Below are 26366 nucleotides of genomic sequence, written 5' to 3' on the forward strand. Positions count from 1 at the left end.
CTCCATCTCAATCTTTACATTTCCAGAAACGCTTTCTTTGGACTTTCTGCCTATGCCCAACTCCTCACTGTTCACACTGATAGTAGCATATGTCACCTGAGTAATTTTCCCTCTGTGGGATGTGATTAATGTCTATCTCCCTGTTATAGACTGAATGTTTTTGTTTTCCCCAAATTCATATGTTGAGTATAATCTGATCCCAATGGGATGGTCTTAGGAGGCAGGGCCTTTAGGAGATAATAAGAATTAGATGAGGTCATGAAGATGGAGTTCTCATGAATGGGATCAGTGCCCTTATAAGAGTCATGAGAGAGCTTGCTTCCCGTCTCTGCATTCCACATGTGAAGATACAATGAGAAGTCGGCAGTTTGCAACCCAGAAGAGAGCTCTCACCAGAACCCGATCATGCAGGCACCCTGACCTTGGACTGCCAGTCTTCAGAACTATAGAAATAAACTTCTGTTGTGTGTAAGCCACCTAGTCTATGATATTTTTGTTACAGCAGTCTGAAGTGACTAAGGCATTCCCCTAGGAGCACAGGGAACACTTTGCTCCCATACTATGTCTGCAGCTAGCACAGCTCCTAGCACAGACAGGCGCTCAATAAGAAACTTGATGAATGAATGGAAGCAGCATGGTGTGGTGGTTATGAGCACAGACTCCAGGGCAAACTGTGTCTATGGCTTACTGGCTGTGTGACCTCAGAAGAGTTACTCAATCTTTCTGAGACTCAGCTTCCCCATCTGAAAAATGGGAGAGTGACAGTACCCACCTCAGAGAGTTGTTATGAAGATTAAATGCACTTAGAACACTACCTGGCAAACAGTAAAAACGATATGAGTTTGTTAGGTACATAAAATGAACAAGTGCTTATAGTCATTAACAAATAAGTATTAATTAAAGTAACAAAGTTTGATTCTAAAAATGAAATACAAGTAGACTGTTGTTGAAATATAGGGCAATGGCTAAAGTATACTGACTAGAAATAATAAGCCGCTGAAATAACAGAAAACATGATTCAAATTGAATTCGACCTCCATTAGTAAGTTTGTGACTTACTAATTTGGAAAACAAGTACTTACAACTGGGAATATATCCAACTGGGAATATATCTTAAGAGAAGTGTGGGCTCAAATTCTCAGTATAGTCCATGAATGCTTTAGGTATATCTGATGCTACTGATTAGTTATATGTTGGGCCGAATCATTTCTGTCAAAATTCAGCAAACCGAGAATAAAAATCCTAAATGAACTTTTCAAAACCACCCATGCCTATTACACATATTCATCCATCAAGCCTTGGCAAATCCTCCCTGTGAACGACCCACACGGCATGCAGTGCAAGGCAAGCAAGTACCTCTGATTAAAGGAAACACTATAAAATACAGAAAATCCACAGACACCACACATTCCTACAAGCCCGTATCTGATTCCCAAACATTCTTTCAAGTAAAAGAGGGTAAAAAAATAGCTGGTTCAACATTTTATCCTTTGAGCATGTATGATTTTGTCAGTGTATTAATGAAAATCTTATGGATCTAAGTTTTCATCTAGTATATAATTTTTTCATTACAAAGGGGTATGTCATCACAGGAATAAAGATAGTTAAAAGTTCTGATATATCATAGTGCCTCTGTCAGTTTTTAATGTTTTAGTTTGTTTCCGGAGAAAAAGGAAGAAGCAAACGAGGGAAGGAAAGACAACTAGTTTGAAGAAGGGATGCTTGTGAAAGGGGAAAGAGTTCAAAATTAGAGCTATTGCAGCAAACCAGGAAGACACTATTAATTTCTCTTTAAAGGTATGAAACAAATTGCTGTAGATTGTTTGATTCAATTTATATGCTTGCAATATCAAATTTAAATTGTGGGTTGTTTTAGTGAAAACATACCAACAGAAGGAAGATTAAGTTTTCTTCATGAAAAAAGAAAGTCACCTGTGGGGTCAGATTTTCATCCAGTCTTAATTGTGAGCTGATTCTGATTTAGAGAAAAGGCCTTGTTTAAATATTTGTCCCTGGAGAGACGACAGGTCGAGTTACTGCTCGGCACACAGATCTGCTGGCTGTGGGAGGCTGCAATCAATTGACTGGGACTGAGTAGGGAGAGATGATGTCTGACTGTGCAGAGAAGGCAAATTCACACCACATATCCCTCTTGGTGGCATGAAAGTCCCCTTCTCCATGACCTAGTCCTCCCTGCCTTATCAGCTTTGTCTCTTTCCTAAGTGCTAGAATGTGATTCTCTTTCACCTTCACGTTTTACTTGTGCTGCTTTCTCTGCCCATGACCCCCACTAAACTGTGCCTACCTAAGTCTTTCACATTCTTCAAGACTTGGGTGTCACCTCCTTCAAGAACTTTCCCCCAGCTTCAATTGGGAGACATCTCTCCTTTGCACCTAGCAACACAATCACCTGTTCTCATGTGTCTTTAGCCACCTACACTGTGCATTCCTTTTGGGCAGGGAATGCAATTTAATCAATTCTATTTCCATGCATAGTGCCTGGCCTGGGGAAATACAGTAAATATCTGTGGGATGTTGAAATGTGTCAATCCAATGTATAACATTCAAAGACACAGGCAGGAGAATCCATTCTGGACTTTCAAAATGACCAAGTACTTTCCATAGAGGAATGACTAAGAATAAAGGCAAAAAGGTGCTGCAGACCATTTGTGACCAAAGCCCCTCTACTTATTAATACACGAAGTGGTAGAAATGATATATACTGTATCCACGTGATTAATTTTTACCCATGCATTCTGTGGTTACTATGACCCTTGGGGACCAGGAATACACTCTGACACCTCACTGGGCCATGCCAGAGCCTTACCATGCGGACAAAGAGAGTCTGCAGGTGTACCATTGAAGTCTCCAATACAGTGTGTAGACGGAGCTGTCTGTGAAAGCAGATTACAGGTCCTGTCCTGATAAACGTCACGGCAGACAACATATAGGCATCATATAGTTGTAGTTGGGTCTTGATTATTTTATCCAATCTGATAATGCCTGCCTTTTAGTGGGAGTTGTTAGACTATTTATATTTAATGTGATTATTGGTTTGGTTAGGTTTAAGTCTGTCATTTTGTTATTTGCTTTCTGTTCGTTGTGTCTATTCTCTGGTCCCCCTTTCTTTTTTTTCTTTCTTCTTTTGTATTAACTGAGTATATTATGATTCTATTTTATCTCCTTTGCATGCTTATTAGCTATGACTGTTTACTCTTTTTATTTTAATGGTTGCATTAGGGTTTACAATATATCTTTAATGTATCACAGTCTACTTTTAAATGATAGTATACCACTTCATTTATAGTATTAGAACCTTACAATAGTATTCTTCCATTTGCCTCTTGAGTCTTTATGATACTGTTGTCATATATTTTGCTTCTAAGTATGTTTTAGGCCCCACAATATATTATCAACTTTTTAGTTTAAACAGTCAATTATCTTTTAAAGAAATTTAAATAATGAGAAAAAAACTTATATAATTGCCCATGTGGTTATTAGTGCTCTGTATTCCTTTGTGTAGATTCATATTTCCATTTGGTACCATTTTCCCTCTGCCTGAAGGACTTTAGCATTTCTTGTAGGGCAGGTTTGCTGATGGTAAACTCACCTTTTGCATATCTGAAAATGTCCTTATTTTGTCTTTGGTTTTTGAAAGCTATTTTTGCTGGATATAGAATCCTAAGTTGACAGTTTTTTTCCTTTCAGTACTTTAAAGATTTGTTCCACTGAATTCCTTTTGCTGAATTCAGTGACAAGAAATCTGCTATCCTCCTTATCTTTGTTATTCTGTAGCTGCCTTTAAAATGTTCTCTTTATTACTGGTTTTGAGAAATTTGGTTATCATATATATCTTAGTGTTGTTTTCTTCAGGCTTCTCATGCTTGGGGTTTGTTGAGCTAATTAGATATGTTCGTTGAGCTACTTGATGAAATTTGTTTTCATTCAATTTGAAGAAAATTACAGTGATTATTTCTTCAAATATCTTTTCTGTTCTTCCTTTTTTTTTTCCTTCTGGGATTCCAATTACAAGTATAATAAATATAATTTAGGTTGTCCCATAACTCACTGATATTCTTTTCTTTCTTTTTTAAAATTCTTTTTTCCCCTCTGTTTCATTTTAGATAGTTTCTATTGTTATATCTTCAAGTTCACTAACCTTTTTTTCCTGTAATGTCTCATCTATTGTTAATCTTACCCAGTGTATTGTTCATCTTACGTATGATAGCTTTCATTTCGAGATATTTGAGTCCTTTTTATATTTTTGATGTCTTTACTTAATTTTTAAACATATGGTGTATAATTATAGTAACTGTTTTAATGTCCCTATCTGCTAGTTCTAACATCTGTGTCAGTTCTTGTTCAGTTTTGATTGATCGACTTTTCTCCTCATTACGGGTATGGGTATAGAGTTCAAAAAAAATTTTTTTTGGTCACAGAATAGCAAATTGCCCTCCAAAAATGTTTTAGCATTTATCCTATCACTATCAAGATATGAGAGTATCTATTTCCTTCTTCATCCTGCCAGCACTGAATTTTGTCAATTTTTAGTCTTTGCAAATCTCATTGGCTAAAACAACGTATTTATTGAGCACGAAATATAAGCTCAGTGGTGGCAATTCTGCGGTGCTCAAGCAGCCACAGTAGCTGCCCTCATGGTGCTTATATCCTTGTGGTGTTTATCATGTTTTTATTTGCATTTTCATTGATTATTAGTGATGCTGAGCATATTCTCCTGAGTTTACTGGCCATTTATATTTCTTCTTTGGTATATTGCCTACTAATGTTCGCTGACCAGTTTTAGAGGAATTATTTGGATTTTTTTTAATTCCTTTGTAAGAGCTATTTATTTACTAAGGCTAGACATACTCTTACTTTTTGAATAACAAAAAAAGTTTGTAAACAAAGGCATATTTCCTTTAAACTAATATTTGGATATAATTTCTTTGAAGAAATGATTTACATGTTACTCAAATAATTTTTTAGATTAAAAGTAAATAAGAATTGATTCTGGTGTAAAAACAATGCCTTAAAGGCAAACACTTTTGAACAATATAAAAACACAAAATACATATATGAATATATGATATACATAAATACATAATAAATACTTTCACATATATCTGACACCAATATATAAATGACTTACATTCTTTAGAAATAATTATGTAGATTCCAGATGCCATGTTACTCTCTTAATAATGAAATGAAAAGTCAAGGAAATGAAACATTCCCAGATGAAATATTCCTGGCCAAGCCATGCCATCTGTGTTGGAAATACCCTATATACAAGACTGTTAATTTGTAATCATCTAAGATCTATTCTTTCAAAGGAGAAAATGTCAAATTCCTATTATACAGCTGATCCTTGAACAATATGGATTTGAACTATGTGGGTCCGTTTATATGTGAGTAAATATAGAGTCCACTTCACCGTATCTGTGGATTTCACATCTACGGATTCAACCAATCATGGATTGAAGACAGTATTTTCTGCCTTATTCTATATCATTTTATATAAGAGATTTGAGCATATAAAGATTTTGGTATCCACATGGGGTCCGGAAACCAATCCTTCATGAATACTGAGGGACAACTAACTTTTTGAGGAGTCAGGGTATATGTGGATTTTCAACTGTGTGGGGGTTTAATGTCCCTATTCTCTACATTGTTCAAGAGTCAATTCTAGAACAGTTGCTTACTCACTGAAGAGTAGCAGTTCTCAAAGGCGCATGCTACCTGTTCTGGCTGTGTAGGTAAATGCTTTCATTTTCCTACACCAGAAAGGATGCTCTGAGAGAGCCTCAGGTTCTATAAAGTGCCCAGTATCTTTAGCATTCATGGGCAACATGAGGTAGGCAAGGGGTGGGGACACATGAGAAGGGTTCAGCTTTATGGCCATGGATGTAACTTGTTCTTGTCACATGGCTAAGGGGTGTTACCCCTTGGAAGATGCTGGAAGAAATGTATGCCACCAGTTATGCTGTGAATGAATAAACTGAGCAGTTTTAATAATGGTAATGATGACAGTAGCCAGCAAAGCCCCATGAGGCACAACCAGTCAGTTCTTCCATTGGACCTGGCCCCCTGACTTACCTGTTTGGTGTAGGTGGTCTCTGGCCACCTCAAACAAGCGCAGGTGCATGTTGGTGATGGGGTTGAAGGAGCCACAGGCCAAAAGCACCACAGGGATTCGGCTCTTCATCTCGTCAGGCACATCTACACCCACTGCAGTGGCCACTCTGCCTTCATTGGAACAAAACTCATATCAGGGAGTTGGCACCAAGACAACTGTCCAGATCAGTGTTTCTAAACCACACTCAAGACATTATTTCTCACTTGTAAGATGACTGAGGAGTCAATAACAACAATAACAACATTTATGGAGGGCTCGCAATGGGCCAGGAAGTGTGTTAAGCACTATGTCTATGTATTTCCCTTGTCTCATCAAATCCTTTCAATGACCCTGAATAGTTACTTATATGGCTCAGGGACCTTAGATGCTGCAGGGTCAGGAGTGAAACCCAGGCAGCCTGACCTCAGAGACCATATTCTGCTTGTAAGCTCTATACCCTCCCTGTGTTCTGAAGGGTCTCCGCCTCCTTGGGGTCAAAAGGAGGTATGTAAGACCCCACAATGTCATGTTTGATAGTTCAGGTAGAACTCAGGTCACAGAGTAGACCATTACTTAAAAAAATAAAAACTTATTTAAAAAAAATTTCTGACACAAGAAAAGTTGCAAAATTTATGCAAAGAACTCCTATATACCCTTTACCTAGATTTCCCAAATGTTAACATCTTGCTTATCACTTGCTTTATCATTCGTTCTCGCTCTACATACACACACACTCCTACGAATAATTTTTTTCTGAAACGTTTGAGATTTATAGATATAATATCTCTTTATCTCTAAATACTTCAGTATGTGTTTTCTAAGAACAAAGACATTTTCTTATATAACTGCAGAGCAATGATTAAAGTCAGGAAATTAATATTGTTATAGGACTATTCTCTAATCTACAGATATTTTCTGATCCCACCCATTGTCCTTTATCTGGGGCCCGCGCATTTTGAGAGGGCCTAATTCACCCTCTTGTCTCTGCATTCTGCCTTTTAGTATGGGTGAGATTAAAGTAAAGCAGAAAACAGCCAGGGAAGGCTGGCTTTCCTGTCTCTGAGATGCTGCCTCCTGGAGGGGTGGTAAAGAGCACCACTGGAGTTAGGGCTTGGCTTGACTCCTAGTTCTGCCTCTTGCCGGCTGTGTGATATAAGGCAAATCACAGTCCCTCTCTGAGCTTGTTTCCTAATATTTGAGATGGGGCTAATATTACTTACTCTTATACGGTTGTCGTGAGGATCAATGAGCTATGAATGGAAGTCTGGTACACAAGGAGTGTTTAGTAAATAATCACTGTGGATCTGGTGACAATGATGATAATGATGAAGATGCTGTTACTGCTGACCATGACAAGGGGGAAGGAGAAAGGAGGTAGCAGTATGCTTGTAGTTGGCAGCTTCCAAAATGGCTCCTAATGATGCTCACCTCCTAGTATTCATCTGTAGTACCCTCACATTGAGTATGGGCTGGACCTAGCACTTGCTTCTAATGAATAAAATACAGCAAAGGAGTAACTTCAGAAAAAAGTTACAAAAAGACTCAGGCTTCCCTCTTCTGCTCTTCCACTTGCTCATTCTGATGAAGTCACCTGCTCTGTTGTTGAGTTTCCTCATGGAGAGAACCATGGTGCAAGGAATTAAAGGATACCTTTGGTGCCAGCAACCCATGAGGAACTAAATCCTGCCAATAATCATGTGAGTAAATGTGGAAGTGGATCCTTCCCTAGCCAAGTCTTCAGATGAAACTGCAGCCCTGTGAACGCCTTGACTGTAGTCTTGTAATAGACTCTGAGTCAGCAGACCCAGTTACGCCACATCTATATTCCTGACTCATAGAAATGGCGAAATCATAAATGTGTGTTGTTTTAACCTGTTACTTTTGGGGGTAATTTGTTATGCAGCAACAGGTAACTAATACAGTGACTAACTGGAGGAATGCATTCACTTCCTTTCTTACTCCTCTTGCTATGGGGGCCTTGGCTGTAAGAACTCATGGAGAGTTCTCAGTCACTGGAACCTGGGACCTTCTTTGTATCTAAGGAAATAGTTTTAATTTGGCTCTTGTTGTCTCCTTCTCCAGACTTGTATCCAACCACTGCCTGCCTTATAATTTACACTCTAGCAATGATGAACTACTTGTCAGTAGTTTCTTTGTGCTCCTCATGGCTTCCTGCTTCAAGTTTTTGTATATGCTATTTCAGTTTCCTACAACTGAAATACTCCTAGCATACCTTAATCGGTCAAGACCCAACTCAGGTGCACATTATTTATGACTTATCAGTTAGGGATGCATTTAGCTGCAAGTCCTAGAAGCTTAACCTCAGTGGCTTGAACAAATCGAGGTTGTTTCTCATATGACAGGAAGTCTAGGAGTTGACAGCTGGTGGCATTGGATCATTAGCTCACTAATGACCTTCAATTCTCTCAGCTTTCCCCTCTTGATCACAAGATTGCTGCTGTAGCTACAGCCATCATGAATACAATCGAGGCAAGAAGAAGGATCAAGGTGCTATACTAGACTGGTTGTCCCTCTTAGCCAAGAACACAAGGCTTTTTCAGAACCTTCGTGTAGATTTTGCTTCTGTCTCATTGGCCAGAAGTAGGTCATACGGCTACTCTAGCTATAAGGGAGTCGGGAAAAGCAAGCATTTAGTTTTGCAGCCAATCCTGTGGGAACCAGCAAGAAAAAGGAGTTGGGAACAGGATTAGCTAATCCACAGTGTCTGCCACAGAACTGGGGATACAGCCATCAGGGAGTTGACAGAGTAGAAGGAGGCCAGGATGGTTTTTCTGACACCTAGCTTGGGTTAGCTGATCCTCTGACCTACTTTAGCAAATCACACACCGTTCTGTTGCAAAAACCTGCTATTGTGCTTTCCTGCTTACCAGACAGTAAGCCCCTTAAGAGTAGGTATGGTGTTTTCTTCACCTCTGGATCTCAGCTTCAAGCACAGAGCCAGGACTCAGTGAAGACTGAAAAGGGCACTGGCTGGCTGGCAAGTAGACCTGCATCCTGGTGGTGGGAAGGCCCAATGTACCTCATAAAGCAGAGAAGTTGTTGGGATGTATTCTGAGTTATAGCGTGAAGATAAAAAACTCTCAACCTAGGAAGGCTGTGGTTACTTCGAGCTTCTTTTGAGGCAGCAGGAACACCCCCTATTGTATGAGAAGAAAGCAGTCTGAAAGCTATTGCTGCTCGCTTCTTCCCAGGAAGGTAAGAAGATTTAATGAGATATTATTTGCAGAGTGTGCTGAGCTATTCACAAGAGCAGCTCTGTGATGAGTGTATATGAAGAGGCTGGCTGTTTTTCACAACTATTATGAAGCCTTTCAAAATTCTATTTCATTTTGACAAAATATAATTTTTAGGGCCATTAAAACATGTAACTGCAGTATTTCAGATAACCTGGGGTTTTGATCCATTTTTCCAAAAGTTCTCAGAAACTGTAAATTAGAACATTTGTTTGAATGGTGGCATCAATGGCAATAGAGTTTGACATGGGGGAATAAGAAGAAATGACATTTAACAGTGTCTTTCTTTTCTTTTCTTGTCGCGGGCACACTGAGCCATACTGCTCTAACAGTAACTTACCCTGTCTGAGCAGCATGTCAGGCAGGAGGAGGCAGTGAGAGCATAGTCCCAGGCTCAGGAACGAGGTCAGTGCACCTGCATCACTTGTATACAATAACTTGCTTCGACTAAACACCCTCCTAAGCCCAAACCCAGAGAAATACAATGATAGGGTTGAAAGGGACTCACTCCAGGGGTGAACCAGGAGAATAAACTGGGCTCCAGTTTGAAAGCAAGTCTCATCAGACACAAGGCGAGATGCATGCCATAAAAGTGACTCATCTGCCCTATCGTCTAATAATATCTAGCGAGATGAAGCAAGTGTGGGAGACTTTCGCTATTGGGAAAGGCTTCTCATCAATAAGTATTTAATGGAGGTCCACAGAGTGAGCAATAATTGCTGCTGAAGGATTTAACAAGTTGAGATGGCAGCATACGGACTTCTTGGAATTTATCATTAAATCGGAGATGAGGCAAACAGATTCTACTTCTGGCCCTGGCCTCACTCCAGTATACAGCCTCCCACTTTACAGCCGTCCAGATAGCACTTCACCCCGCTCCTCAAATACAACATGCTGCTTCCTTTTTCCATGCTTCTGCGAGTGCTATTCTGATAATCTGAAACGCCCTCCTCACTCCTGCTGTCAAGGTTTTCTCCTTGGAGCTTTACCCAGTGCTCCCCTCCTCCACCATGCTACTATAACTGTTACAGGGGACATACCATCCACCTGCACACTGACACCAAGGTCATACCTCTGCCCTGGAAAAATGCCAGGCAAAGGGACTTTGTAGATATGATTAAACTGAGGATCTTGAAATGGGGAGGTTATACTATCTGATCCAGGTAGCCCAGTTTTACCATGAGGGTGCTAAGAAGTGGGAGGCAGAAGGGTCAGGTATATAAAGATGTAAGAACCAAGCAGATATCAGAAAAGAGAGAAAGATGCTATGTGCCTGGCTTTGAAGATGGAGGGAGGGGCCATGAACCAAGCAATGCAAGTGGCCTCTAGATGCTGGAGTTGGCAAGGATCTTCCCCTAGAGCCTTCAATCGGAACACAGCCCTGCTGACTCCTAGATTTCACACCTCTGACCTCTAGAACTATAAAATAAAATTGTGTTGGTTTAAGCCAATAATTTGTGGTGATTTGTTACAGTAGCCATAGGAAACTAACATGCTCACCTATTTAGGGGGCTGGTTCTCTGAAGTAGCCTTCAAGCTAGGGCAGGAAAGTCACAGAGATTAAGCCGATGAGGAGGATATTGAAGGGTGTGTCAGATACAGGGACCAACACTGCAAAAGTCTAGAAACTACCACTCAAGTTGTGTCATCAACTAAAAGTATGTCAATATGGCCACGTAAGCTGGTGTGTAGGTGGCTCAAGATGGGGCTGCAGAGGATGCAAGGATCACACAGGCCCCCAAGGGTCTGTGGAGTCCAGATTTTATCCTACAGACAATGAGGAGCCTCTGAAGGATTTTAAACAGGGGTATGACTTAGTCATATTTCTGTTTCAGAAAGCGCTCCCAAGTGCCCCCGTGATGGCGCATCAGGAAGCCCCAGGATGGCTACCCCCAAGAGAAGGTCAGTGGGTCTCCAGCTTCCCAGAGGAGGGCCTTCTTTGCTGCCTACATTTCACCTCGATCACCAGGTAATGCAATGCTGGCCAATGCCTTGCATGTACTAAATTCTAACGAAGCACGTGCCCCTCAGCCCGTGCTTTGTCACAGGCTGTTGTAGAGACACAGAGAGAAAAGGCAAGCCGGGAAGGTTAAGTGCCCGTCACTGCAGATGTAATGTGCTAACGCTCACCGCTTGGGAGGTGGTCAATTTACCTTTCCCTGCAGTGAGCGCTTCTAACAGGACCCGGCCCAGGAAACTGGTTGAAAACATCCCTGTTTATTATAGACATAAAGCAGATAGCTTCAGGCAGAACAGAAATGGATTCTACAAACATCTTTCATTACACAGACCTCTTGACTGCTCTCCTCATCTTAAAGAAAACAAGAGATGAGGTATGTATTTTGTGGGGGTGACGAGAACATTTTTCAGGACCCGGCAAAATCATTTCCATCTGTGTGAGTGTGTCAACTTCTCCAGGGCAATCAACCTTCACGTGAACTCCAGGTGTTTTTGCTTTTAAACTGTTGGATTCACCCGCTGTTGCTATGGGCACACAGTGCTGCTAAGAACAAAAGCAAAGCGAGCCTTCTTTGTTGGTGTGAGGATCCTCTGTCAACCACCCTTTGGAGGAAACAAACATGCCAATTAAGCCCTTGTCCTAATTATGAAACTCCCAAGAAAGCAGGGAGCCTAGCTCTTCAGTTTTGAGAACTTTCAAAAGATTTCAAGCAGCGCAAAGAATGGAACGAGGTCTCTTGCAACCCTACCCTCAGGAGCTGGGACTAATTTTAAGAGCTGCAGGAAGGTGAAACTGAGTAACAGCTACCTGGTTTATTGAGTGACAGGCTGGGCACTGTGCTAAAAGCTATACACATCGATGCTGATTCTTTCAACATGCCTGGAAGGAAGGGTTTGTGCTTGCCCTAATTGATACCTCCTCGGCCTCGGTGAGCCACATGAAAAATGGAGATAAATCACATGCCTCCTAGGGTTGTCATGGGGTTATTGAAATTGATCCACCTAGCACTGTACCTGGCCCATAGGTGGAGCTCCCCAGAAAGTTTAGCTCCTTTCTCTTTCCTTTCATTCTGCTTAAAACAGAATTTGCTGTCCCCACATCTGCTTCCATATGCTTGTTCACCTTGTCTGAAAAAGGCCCCACCATTTTTATATTGACCCCGTATCAAAACCTAGCAGCCTTTAGGAATCTGTCCGCACCCTGCTGCCTGTTTGGCAGCTGGCTCTGACCAGCTAGGTCTGGGAGATGTTACGCAAGAGTGCTCCAGAGGAAGGAGCACCCTCCCACGTCCCACCGCTGCAGCCTTCCATCCCGCTCCAAACCTAACGACTCAGCTCTAAGCATCACGTGTCCCTGGAACTGAGTGAAGGGTTGATATTCAGAAACAGAGGAATGTCATTCTGGTAGAAATAACACCTTCTGATAATGAAGAATAACCGTGCCCCAAATCACAACTTATCAACTTCAAACAAAGAAGAGAGAAGAGCAGGCGGAAGGGGAGAAGTGCCTGGGGTCTGCCGTGAGGAGTGCAAAGTGGCGGACCATTAAAATCACAAACTAGCCACTGTGCTAGTGCCTTAGAGGGACCGGGATCAATAAAAATCTGGCCCCTGTCTTCAAGATGATTACAATCTAGCAGGAAGAACAAAGGTCTAGGACTTCTGGTAGGGCAGAATCTGCTGGTAACTTACCAATATCCACTTTCCCTTCCTCTTCTGTAACAGCCTCTGTCTTTGGTGGGGCATATTGCTACATTCCCCAGTCTCTGCAGTAGGGTAAGGCCATCTGATTAAGGCGTGGCCAGTAATCTACGAATAGAAGTGTTGGGTGATAGTTCCAGGAACTCTTTTTAAAAGGGGAAGGCATACCTTTCTCCTCTTCTCTACTCCTGCTTTTCTAGAGGGTGACTGTAGTCTGGCATCTCAGATACTGAGGAGGAGGACCAACTCCAGATTTGACAGATAATAAGCTAAAAGAAAGCCAGGACCCTGACAAGCCTGAAGCTGCCATACCAGCCCCAGGCTGCCTACCTCTGGGTTTCCTTTACCTGGGGGAGAAATAATCTTCTAAAGCACCACTATTTTCAATTTTTCTGTTATGTGCAGCTAAACCTAATTCTAACTGACATACCAAGATCTAATGAATGTTTATTGAATTAGTACGTAAAGAAATGAAAAAGTGTGTAAACTTTTCTATTGCCCCAGTTAAACCTATTTTATATGCAGAAACTCAAACGGATATTGTTTGAAAGGGAAAATACACCTAAGGAAAAAAATCTACCATAACTTAATTTTTTATATGAATTTTTCATGGGAGGAAAAATCCTTACTCAGGACTCTAAAAGGCTGAAATGTGCAGCAGCAAATCTGCTTTTCTGTAGATCACAAAAACCAGACTCTGCCCTATCTCCTTCCCTAAAAAACAGATTCATTATGGTGTGCTGTCTCACTCTGCTTCGAGTGGGCATTTGCCATATGGCTTGGCAGTTTAATGGTTTTCTGATACTTAACAAAAATAAAGCACAATCATTTTGCAAGGAGTTTGAGTTCCTAGATGGGTCTTTTCCAAATAACAGCTGTGCCTCAAAATTGAGTTATTCAATTTGCAATTTGTAGACACAATACTAAAACATTTACAAGTGAGCAAAACCTCAAATCACTGGGGCTATTTCCAGCCTTCAGAGTGTATGAAGTTTTTAGTAATGTTATAAGTGTGCAGCTGTCAACAAGCTCAAGCCATTGTCTCTAAACCACCAGACCCGGCATGCAACAATGATGTCCTATTTAGCGGCAGGCCATGTGGAGGTGACCGTAAATCCTTGGGAGAGAAATGAGCCACGCCCCAAAGTCCACAGACTAAATCCCTGTGACTTTCTCTTTACTCCCTACCACATTTATGTAGATGACACCCAAATCTATAGTTCTAGTCCTGAATTTGCTTATGGGCCTCTACAGGTCCATGGATGGCTACTTGGCATTAGCTTGATAATAAGCCAGACAAACATGGATTCAAATCCAATTAATACTTCCTAACAGAGTGACCTTGAGTAAGTGTATCAGTCAGGAAAGGCCAGATGAGATGCATTAACAAACAACCCCCAAATCTTAGTAGCTTGAAACAATAAAGGTCTATTACATGTTCCTGTTATATGCCTATTCCATGCTGGTTGGAGGCTCTGCTCTGTGTCATCTTTGTCCTTCAATCCAGGACTCAAGCTGCTGGAGCAGTTACTACCTGGAATATAGAGTGACTAAAGCAGAGAAAAAGAGGGCTCTGCAAAGTCCCTCATTAGGACTATATGATTGGCCTTAAATTGACACGTCACTTCCAACAACCCCACCGAACTTCAGTTAGAAAATACAATCTGACTCCATTCCAAAGCTGGAAAGTGAGAAATATTTGGTGAATAGCCGTGAGGCCATTGCAGTGAGTTAATCAACTAGTTGGAGTATCAGTGACCCATATGGAAAACTGAAATATAGTAAGTCTTCACTTAAAGTTGACAGGTTCTACAACTTTAAGTGAAACTATAATGAAACCAATTTTACCATAGGCTGATTGATATAAGCAAGAGTTAAGCTCCTACGGCATCCCATCGATGTTACAATGAAATGATGTTACTCAAGGAACTGCTATAATTACACACATACCTTCTTAGATTGTCATGAAGGTTATCAGATTTGACCCATATAGAGCACTTAGAACAGTGCCTGGCCGATAGAAGGGTCTCCAGAAATATAAGCTCCTTTCCCTTCCTTGTGTTCAAAAGAATTCACCATCTCTCACACTTGCTTCTAGCTGCCCATACCTGTCTGAAAAAGATCCCACTGTTTTTCTAGTCACCCATGATCGAAACCTACCAGTTAGCTGTAACGTCTCTTTATCCTTCATCATGTCCCCCCAATGCAGTTAGCCTCCAAGTATGGCCCATATTCTCTACATAAGGTCTTTACCTTTCACCAATATTGATACCTACCCTACTATAGAATTTCACATGAGATTTCAGGGTGGACAAGGGACAGGGCAGTACCATGGTCTCAGCCTGGACACAGTCCTGTGGTACAGACACAGTCACTAGAGCTCACGCCAGTGTACAATGCTGTTCCCAGAGAGGGGAAATGGATGTAGGCAGGACAGGCCCCCACCCCACCCCCAGGGATGGCTTCCACACTTGATATGGTGAGAGAAACTCTGGACTCACATTCCCACTACCAATCTGGCCCCAATCCAATTTTTTCTCAATATGCTAAACAGACTAACCAGTTCGAAAGTTTGGGTTCAATCACTCAAACTAATGTGATAAACTATTGAGTGCTTACCATGTACCGAGCACTATAAAATCCGGGCCTGTATGCCAAGCCAATGATAAAGTCTTCAGTATTTTGTTCTCCACTGGCATTTAATTGTTAGGTCACATCCTTCATCTGGCATCAGGAAGATTTTAGCCTCACTCTACCTGTCCTAATTGTCTCCTGACCACCCTCTCTTCCCTCATGTGATCCATATTCTCACCACCTCCCATTCTCTGCTGTGTCTTCTGAGTCTTCCTGCTCCTTGGGCCTCCGTTTATGCCATTTCCTGGAGCTAGAACAGTCTCTTTCAGGGCAGCCCTCCCCTGGAGCTTCCCTTGGTGGCCCACCTGGAAGTCAGTGCTCCCCGCTCTGACCTCTGTCTATATTGTTAAGCTCCCGCACTTCTTGTGTATCAGACTGTAAACCCAAGGGCAGGGATCCCATGAGATCTAATGAAGAGTGTAAGGTAAATAAGGAATATTCATGTTATTCATTAGGGGACAAAGAAAAAGTGAAAAATGGATCAAAATGAGAACCAGAGAGCACCAGCCACTTTCCGACATGGTCTAGGCTGAGGCAGGTATTAGCAGCTGAGGAGGAATTATTCCCCAAATCAAAACAGCAGAGCTCCAGGTTTCTCTGTCTTCCCAATCCCTTCTTGCTTCCAAATTGACACTTCCCAGTCTGTCCAGTTTGCTTTACCCCATATGAGTTTCTGTCTCCCTATCTGGCATATCAGCTTCCTTCTGGACTTGAATTCACTTTCACGCCACAAATTGTGTCTGTTGCCTTGGCTAGCTCAGGATCCTTATTCTTGATTCCCACGTCAGAGGCACCATCCTCTGCCCTCTCCCTGCCTCTGCTGAAGTCTAATCCAGGGTCTGTGCCCAGGACCCTGCTCCAGTCCAGCAGTGGGCAATGAGCCACATTTAGTGTTGGGAAAATAGTTCTACACCCTCGAAAGCCCTGAAGGCTTCCCTGTATGGTAGCAAAATGTAGACCTGTTCTTAATGATGGCAGGGGATGGGATGGCATGATGGCTCTTCTAGTACCCAAATTACAAAATTTACAGCCATCTGGGTTCTCCCCTATTGCTTTGACAGCCTGTCAGTCCCACCTCTGCAATATCTTTATTATCCAACTCTCTAACTCCAGTTACTGCCTTGTATTGGGGCTCATTATTTCTCAATTGGATCTGAGTGCACTCTTAACCTGTCTCCTGTTTCCAGTCTTACATACTCTGATTCATCCTCTGCTCAGCTGCTCAAGGAATCTTTAACATATACACTGGATTCCCTGCTTAATCTTCCATCACCCAATCACATTCTGGATAATACTGAAACTCAGCATGGCACCCATGGCCCCGTTTAATCTGGTCATGACCTGTTTCACAAGCCTTGTCACTTACTTTCCAACCCCCTCCCCATGTCTACTCCATTAAACTGCTTTCCATTCTATCCTAATCCCCTTGGACTGAATTTTAGGACCAGCCCTAAAAACAAATATAAAAATTCTAACAAAGAAGGCAACTTGCCTATTCATTCTTCACTAAAAAAGAAAACAAGTTGCTGCTGCTATCAAGTTCCTTGAGGGAACAGGAGGATAACAGGGAGAACTCGAAATAACTGGAAAGGTGGGAATCTGGCCAGGCTCTCCATGAGGCAGAACAGACCAGTGGAATCCCAGTGGACAACAGCAGCGGAGAGGCAGGCAAGAGTCTTGCTGCTCAAAAATATTGTTCACTTGAGCCCTGCACAGTATAGAATTAGGGATATAATGGAGCCAGTGTTCCAGCCAACTTGGGCCTGGTCTGGGGCAGTATGAGAAGCCCAACATATCTACGAGCAGGTCATATACAACACTCCAGCCATTCTGTACCAGACTCCCTCCCACAAAGTTAGGAGTTGTGGACTTTCTTTACTAGGTATGCATTTAAAAACCAGCAAAGAGGTTAATTTGCTTCTGTGATTTCTGATGGCTCTTTTTACAAGCCATCGTTCCCAGGAGCTGGAGCAGAGAGGTTGCCCAGAGGTCTAGTCAAGAAAGGTCCTGGCTCCAGGGGAACAGGCTAATCCTGGGGCCTCGAAGCTAATGAGCAGAGCTAGACTCCAGTTAGGCCAGAAGAACTAAAGAGCACCTTGTGCCCGAGTTTGGGGTAAAGCCAGATGCAGACATCTGGAGGTATCAGCTCCAAAATGGAGACAGTGAAGCTTCATCCCGCAGGCCTCTAACACATGTGAATTCTCTCTCCTGCATAGTCTGTCCTCACTAAATCAACACAATAATAATTTAAGTGTAAAAAGAAAACGAACCAAAATGAAATTATTTAAGCTCACTGCCTTCCACAAGCAGATGTTCCAGAGGGAGTGTGATGTGGCAGAGAATCTGCTGGTCCTTCTTGTCGCATAGGGATTCCTCTTTCTCCTTGCTAACAAAACCAGATTTTGTTCAGCTTCAGGGATAAGAGGCACGGATCCATATAGGAACTATAGTATCATGTCCAACATGGCAGTCCATCCCCTTTGCCATGATTGGTCAGGGGTGGGCCTGTGACTGAGACTTAGCCAATAAGATGTAAGAGAAAGTACCTGGTGGCTTCTGGGAAAGATTTTCCCACCTGATGAAAGAGCAGTGATAAGAAGGCCTTCTTTCTGCTCCTTCCTGCCCTACACACTGGCATATAGGTATGACACGTGGGGCTGCCATAGCCCTCCTGTTTCCACAAAGGGACGTCCTAAAGAACTACAGAGATGAAGGGCAACCCAAAGACTTGATCTCATTAAGTCACTGCATCAACCTAGTACTACCTCTCTCTTGATTTTAGTATGTAAGCTGCTAAAATATCTTTATTGCTACAGCTACTGATGATCAGGTATCTGGTTACTTGTGGCCCGAAATATCCAAACAAATATACCTCAGGAGGCCTTCGTCCTTGCCTTCCCCTGACAGTGTGTGCCCTTTCGTGGGCCACGTGTGATTCCAGTGTGTAACATCAGGTACTTTCTGCATAACGTGGTCCCTAAAGTCAAGGCAGTTACTTCCTCTGGGTTGCCGCTGAAGAGCAACTGTGCCTGTGCTTGAGGAAATCTCGCTGTGTGGGATCTAGGGAGGGCTAGTATGTTGAACCCCAACATGGCATTTTACTAGGAGTTTTTCAGGGACTATTTCAAACAAACATGATTACTAGTTGACATTGTGACCTGAAAACCTAATCTCAGGGAAAGCTGCCTTCTGAGCCTCTTAACAGACCCCTTTCAACTGCATCACTATCCCCTTGGGCACCACGGGGACCTTTCTGAAGGCAGCTCTGTATCTGGTGGGACTCTCTTCACAACCTGATAGCTCCCCAGGACATCCTCCTTGCTCCAGCTCACCACAGGAGGGGACAGCTATACCTTTCCTGCTTCAGTGATGGCTGCTTGCCTATCTGTGCCTGGTGACTCAAGGAAGCTTTCAGACATCATCATAGGCATCTCCGTGCCTTTGCTCCTGCTGGTTCCTCTGCTTACATTGCCCTTTCTACCCATTTCTACCTATTAAACTTTGTTCCTCTGACACTCAGTGCATATTAGGCCAAAGGTCTCCTTAATTTAACAACAAAAACAAATAACTGGATTAAAAAACAGGCAAAGGACTTGAAGAGACATTTCTCCAAAGAAGATATATAAATGGCCAATACACATGAAAAGTTGCTCAACATCACTAATCGTTAGGGAAATGTAAATCAAAATGATAATGAGATGTCACCTCACACCTGTTAGGATGGCTACTATCAAAAATACAGAAAACAACAAGTGTTGGAAAGCATGTGGAGGAACTGGAGTCTGTGTGCACTACTGGTGGGGATGCAAAATGGTACAGTGGCATGGAAAACAGTATGGCAGCTCCTCAAAAATTTTAAAATAGAATTATCATATGACCCAGAAATTCCAATTCTAGGTATATACCTAAAAGTACTGAAGGCAGAGTCTCAAAGAGATATTTGTACACCCATGTTCAACAGCAGCATTATTCGTGATAGCTAAAATGGGGAAGGAACCCAAATGTCCACTGATGAAGAGAAAAGCAAAAGATGGTATACACATACAATGGACTATTACTCAGTCCTTGAAAGAAAAAAACATTCTGATATATGCTACGACATGGATGAAGCTTGAGGACATTATGCTAAGTAAAATAAGCCAGTCAGAAAAATGTAAATACTGGATAATTCCATTTATGTGAGGGACCCAGAACAATCAAATTCATAGAGACAGAAAGACCGGTGGTTGCCAGGGGCTGGATGGAGGCGGGAATGCGGAGTCGCTGTGCAGTGGATATAGTTTCAGTTTTGCAAGATGAAATAGTTTTGGACATGGTTGTATAACATTATGAATGTACTTAACACTACTGAATTGTATACTTAAAAATGGTTAAGATGGTAAACTTTGTCATGTGTACTTTACCACAATTAAAATTTTAAAATAAAAGTTTTCTTTTGTAAGCCTTCTCCGGTGGCAGGCTCCAGCTGCACTTTACTGCTCATCAACCTCTGCCTTGATTCCTTGGTTTCTGTTCTTTCAGGATTGTTTCAAGACATACCGAGTTGCCCAAACCAAAAGAATCATAGAGAAACAAAGCCAGAGCCCTGATTGAATCATCTTAAAGTCAGTTCTACCTAGGGCATTTCAATGACCATGAACCAATAAATCCCTTTTTTAACATTAAGCCAGTTTGAGTTGGCGTACTATCACTTGCAACCAAAATCAACCTACCTGATAATACACTTGATCTGAAATATCAGAACACTAAGAATAAAGATGCTAAAGACTTCTAGGAAATAAGAAAAAGAAAGTTCGCAGACAAAAGAATAAAATAAGACTGGCAACTACCATCTCATTTATAACATTAGATACTAAAGACAATGAGCAATATCTGCGCATTTCTAAGACAAGATGACTTTGAATATGGAATGGTCCACCTGGCAAGACTATCATTTAAGTATGGGGACAGAATAAATATATTTTTATACATGAATGGACTCAAAGTTTGCCTCTTAGTCTAATCTTCCTTGATAAGTTCTTAGAGGGTGTGTTTCAGGAAGAAAACCCGATAAAGTAGAAGACAAGGGATCTAACTTGGGATGATGGCTGTACAGGCTGCAGAGCAATAGCTCAGTGCAGAACACGAAAGGCGGGTCTGCAAGAAAAATGGGAATGCTGAGAGGCTGGGTAAGCTGGGGCTGCAGTGAAAACATTTCTCTTTCAACTAAAACCAAAAAAGAGGTATGAAACATGGAAAAAAAAAAAAAGAATAGTGTAATTTAAAATATGACCTAATTTTAAGTCCTTGATGGAATATGAGAAAGGAAAATTTATTTGTCCCTGATATTAGGAATTTCCCTTTGAGTGGTCCAGGGCTACTTGACCCTGGAGTGAATATTTATGTGATTAAAACGATTTACATTCTAGTTAATTGATGCTCGACTTTTATAGTCAACCCAGTGAAAGGCACAGAAGGCTTAATTGTAAATATAGAATAAAAAGATAATGTAAGAATAGAGCTACCAGAAGGGAAGTGGCTAGGGAAAAAATAATGGGAAGGAGGGAAGAGATATCAATATTTTCCATTTACTTCATGAAGAGACTGGATACTGATTACAGTTTATGAACAAGAAACAGAGATTTGGTTGTAATAGATATGGGGAAATAGTGCTTTAAACAAAGCAGGGCATTAACTTCTCTCCCATAAAATGAAGCTGGAAATGTCATTCAGAGATAATGTAGAAGCTCTGATATACCACTATCCTTCTAGATTTATCTCTTTCTTAGTACATGCCTTTCGTCTACTCTCAAGATTATCTCATGGTCACATGGTGGCTGCTGCAGCTCTAGCCATTGTATTTGTATTCCAGGTAAGAAGGAGGAAGAGGGGAAAAGGGCACAAGAAGACTACCTGCTGAGTTAGCCCCCTTTTAAGAGCTTTTCTGAAGTCCCACACAACTACCTCTGTTTACAATGGCCAGAACATAGTGACATGACCAACCCTATCATAAGGAAAACTGAGAAGCGTAGTTTTTTAAAGGATACAATGCTGCTCCAACAAAACTGGGTTTGTTTGTGAGGAAGAAGGGTGGAATGGATATTGAATAAGCAATTCACCATCTGTGACTCAAGACATGGAAGTATATTATTTGAAGTAAAAGGGTAACCAATAAAAGAATAATAATAATAATAAAAGAACCATCAAAAATGAGAGGAAAGAGGAAGGACAGGGTGTAGAGTATAAATGAGTTATCTTATCAGGATACAATTTAGAGTTGTGCATTTAATGCCCCAAAATAACTTAAAAAGACTACAGAGGCTCCTTTTAGGAGGTAGGGAAGGGGGTAGGGATGGAACTGTAACGTTTTATTAAAAGCCCTTCTGAGTTAGAATTTTAAAAAATCATGTGCACACATTATTTTGATTACAAAAGTAACAGTGTTTACTACATTGGGAAGCAAAGCATCCCTCTACTTCCTTTACCATTGGCAACCTGTGTAAGTGGTGAGGTTTTCGTATAATTTTTAACTCCCCTCTGACTTAGAAAGAGGCAAAAATCAGCCATAGTCAGGGCTTTCTTTATTTTACTTCTTTCAACTGACTTGTTATTTTTTTTAACTCTAGCCATTCACATTCAAGCTTCTTATAAGAGACTGGCAGACACATCGCCTCTTCTGTTTCTGGTGGGGCAAGTTCAACTATGCCCCACCCCCTGTCTGAAATAAGGAGCCCACACGTCCCTGTGCATATTCCCCTGGGCCACTCCCATCTGTCCTCGGACCTCTGTGCAGGGAAATATGTTCTCTATCTGCCTGGTGTGCACTCTCAAATCATTGCCCTAATGTCTCAATAATATATTAAAAGGCGGTGGCCAAAGGGAGTTCTGCTGAAATAGGCAGTAGTTTGGGCCATTTTGGACTAAATCCTAGAATGCACAAAATAATGCTGAGCGATGCAGTTTAATTTATGAGCATGCAGGTCTGCTGTAAAATTGGGAAATGGAAGTATAAGACATTAGCATTCGCATGGCAAGGGCAGGGCCACATCCAAAACTGTAACAGGCCTTTCACAGGGAGGACTGGAAAGTCTGAAGGAGCAGACATACACTATCAGTTAAATGGATGAGGTGCTCACGAACCTCATCCTTATATTCCGATGCGGCCAACCACCTGAGAGGTAAGTGTTTCTCCTGGCCTTATGGCCTTACATTGCCCAATACACTCCATTGTTTTTAGCAGTAGAACACTTGGATACATATCTAAAATTAATTTCATGGTTTGGATATGGTTTGATCTGCAGGAGGGAAGGCAAAACAGATGGTTTCTCAACTTCCTTCTAGCTAGGGCATACAAACTATTATACAGTTAAATATTTCCAAATTAAAAGGGAAGGCAGGCACATTTGTAATTTAACTGGTAGCAGCTGTACGTGTGGTTCATGCCATGTAGTCTCCAGTTTAAGGAGCTCATCAGCCAGAGATTTTCTGTCTGACCTTGACTCTCTAGTCCATTTTTTAATGCACAGAGTAAAATAACATCTATTTTGCCTTCCTTATGAATAAAAAGAATTCTTCCAAAGAGTTCAAAGGAAGTATTAAGTGTGCCCCAACAGTAAGTTAAAGTATATTGGAAAAGAGGTTGGAAAATCCCATTGGAGTAAGCTGAATAATGTTTCCCAAAGATATTAGGTCCTAATTCTTGGAACCCATAGATGTTACCTAATTTGGGAAAAGGGTCTTTACAGATGTGATTCAGTTTTGGATCTTGAGATGAGGAGATTATCCTGGATAACCTAGAGGGCGCTAAATGCAATCGCATGTCTCCCTAGAGGAGGGAGGGAAAGGGAGTTTACACACACACACACACACACACACACACACACACACACACACAGGCTATGTGAAGATGGAACAAAGAGAAATCTGGAAATGCTGCCCTTGAAGACTGGAGTGATAGGGCCACAAATTAAGGAATGGCAGCAGCTCCCAGAAACTGGAAGAGGCAAGGAACAGATCTTCCCCAGAGCCTCTGAAAGGAATGCGGCCCTGCTGATAACTTGATTTTGGCCCAGTGATACTCATCTCAGACTTTTGGCCTCCAGAACCCTGAGACAATAAATTTCTGTTGTTTTAGATGGCCACGAGTTTGTGATATATCATTACGACAGCCCTAGGAAACTAACATACCCCTGGAGGGGATCGAGGGGATGGAGGAGATAGTTTCTATTTGTACAAAACCCATCCCAAACGCTCTACAGTTCTTTTGGTGGTATTTGGCAGAATTCGACTTTCTGGCTTCAGCAAGTGGGACGTGAGAGAGTTGAACATAGCACAGTCAGGTCCATGAAGCACAGGTTAAGGAAAGAAAGCAGGCTGCCATACTCCCAGGTCCTTGAGGACAGCTCTGAGCAATGTCCCCTCCTGAAAAGCAAGGGGCTGAGTGCATGAAGGAAACATGGCTAGTTCTTAAAGCAAACATCTGAATAGATAAGAAACTCCCTGTAAATTAACCTCATAGCTCAGATAGGGCTGCGTAGGTTTGTGAGTGTGTTGAGAGAGCACATCTTTAAACAAATGCAGTGTAAGTATTAATACACATGGCCAGATGCCTGCAAGCATATCGTACCAGGCTGTTCTCTGAAGGTTTATAATAGCAAAAAATTTAGAGACCCAAATGTCTAGTACCAATGGTTAAATTCTATATAATACTATACAGCTATTAAAAAGTAACTTATTGCTACATATACTGACATGTGAGGTTATTAATGAATAAATATTGGGTTTAAGAAAGGCAAGTTGCAGACAGTAGTATAGTATCTCATTTTGGTTAAAAAAATCTATGTTGTAATATACAGAAACAATATATAATGTATGCACTTACATATGTGCATATTTATCGATGGGTATATGTCAAAGAGTAAGTTATTACCTCTAATGAAAGCGGTGGGCTGCTGGGGGGAAAGCAGGAGGAATGCGCAGACTCGGACTTCTTTATACAAAGGCACTTTGTCTCTAAGTGTATTCTCTTTTTGTAGCTTTAAAAAAGAAGGGAAAAACATGCAATAAAGGTGCACCATGAAAACCTTGTCTAGTAAGGTGTCTGGTAAACAGTGGGGACCCTCAACAACCATGTGCGTGATGAAGGACTGTGTAGCAGGTGGTCTTTTGAGACTGGCTGTGGCTTCCTGAGGTTGCCTGTAAACCAGCTGATGTCGCAGGGCTAGAGGCAAAAACCTTGGCTTTTACACCAAGCTCTATAGTGGTGCTGCCATATTTTTATTTCAAAAAAGAGAAAAAGCACAATCAGTAGACTAAAGTCCCAGGTAAGTGTGTCTGGTCTCTGCCACAGGAATGAGGCAAGGTTACTCCTCACCAACTCAGTGATTTACACCAAAGCTAAGAGGAATCCGTGTTTTGAACACTTCCTCCGAGAAATTCTACATGAGGATGTTTCTAAAGGTTGTTTTGCCCCCTGGAAGGGTGGTTTTCTCACCGGGTGAGCAGACAGTTCCTGTGCTGGCTACTGGGCACAGCCCTCCTTGTGTTGGTGAGCCGCCCAGCAGAACAAGAGGCCCTATGCCTTGGAAAAGGCCCCTCCTGGTCTTCCTCCTTGGAGTATACCCTAAAGCATACCCCAACTATGCTCCAGCACAGAGGAAGGCAGAGCTCTTGGATGAAAAAAGTCTCCCAGTTACTTGTCCACTGGAAATGTTGTTTTGGATTAGCGTATAGCCAGACTGATCAATTGTGCATCAGTAAAGCATTATTACGGCTAGGGGAAATATGCATTGACATCACTCTGTTCAATTCAAAGGCACTGAAGAGATGAATGGGAGTGTATCTCTGGACCCCAAAGCAAAGATGAGATTTCTGGACGAGAAACCATAAACACAATTTCCTTTTGGATAAAAGCAGGGCTGTGCGTCACTTCCATCTCAAAACACGTGCTACATAAATGCATTTCTTTGAAGGCGACAGACAGGTCTCTACAAACACTTTTCAAGTGATGGCTCTTAGTGAAATTACTGCTTTCTGCAAAATGAAAGGGACCAATCCTCCTTCTCCCCTATACAATGTGAAGTGTTTCTTTTTCAAAGCATGTTTCTCCAAGATCTGCTGCAAATCTTTAAAAGTTATGACATTTTGTGATTCCTTATTACAAATTCCAGGAAAGACTTTCATCTCCTATGTTTAAAAGAAATTGTCACAGAAACAAAGATTGAGAGAGCTGGACTTTTCCTTAAGCAGAGGGGCTGCTGTATCTAGAAGGCGAATGCTTAATCAAAGTATTGAACCCTGTTGGTTTTGTGCTCCCATTTACAGAATGTTAACATCCAGTCCAAACCTCTCATTTTATAGTTGAGGAAACTGAGGACCAGAGAGGTAAAGTTGCTTATCCAAGGTTACACAGGAAAGTAACAACAGAGCTAGAATCAGAGCTTAGGCTGAGACTTTTATCACACTGCCTTATAAACCAAGCTCTCTGGTTATGGAGATTTTTAAGTTTTATCCAAAGAATGCATCATGACACATAACCTTCATCCCCAGGCCTAATGAGAATGACACCCTGGGGCAAACGCAGGGGATGGAGAAGATACCTTTCCTGCAGGTAATAAATTCAGAGAAACATACGGTTGGAAAGGACCTGGAGTGATTCTATACTCCATTCCCTTTCCTCGAGGCAGAAGTCGCTGACATCATTCCGGGGGAGAAGTATTTATCTT

General features: G+C 41.6%; 1 protein-coding gene across 8 annotated transcripts in view; it reads right to left on the reverse strand.

Moving 5' to 3' along the window:
* Nucleotides 1–26366, reverse strand: part of NMNAT3 (nicotinamide nucleotide adenylyltransferase 3) — a 116011-nt gene that overhangs the window by 46518 nt on the left and 43127 nt on the right. For 4 of the 8 annotated variants that reach the window (XM_039837295.1, XM_039837299.1, XM_039837292.1 and 1 more), the window contains exon 2: nucleotides 6097–6251. In XM_039837295.1, the coding sequence (XP_039693229.1) occupies nucleotides 6097–6205 (109 nt within the window). In that variant the 5' untranslated portion in view covers nucleotides 6206–6251. The remainder of the gene's footprint in view (nucleotides 1–6096; nucleotides 6252–26366) is intronic. The other 4 variants (XM_039837294.1, XM_039837300.1, XM_039837293.1 and 1 more) reach the window with 2 other exon arrangements.

This window comes from Pteropus medius, unplaced genomic scaffold (genome assembly GCF_902729225.1).
Source record: "Pteropus medius unplaced genomic scaffold, Ma_sr-lr_union100, whole genome shotgun sequence".
NCBI classification, from domain to species: Eukaryota; Metazoa; Chordata; class Mammalia; order Chiroptera; family Pteropodidae; genus Pteropus; species Pteropus medius.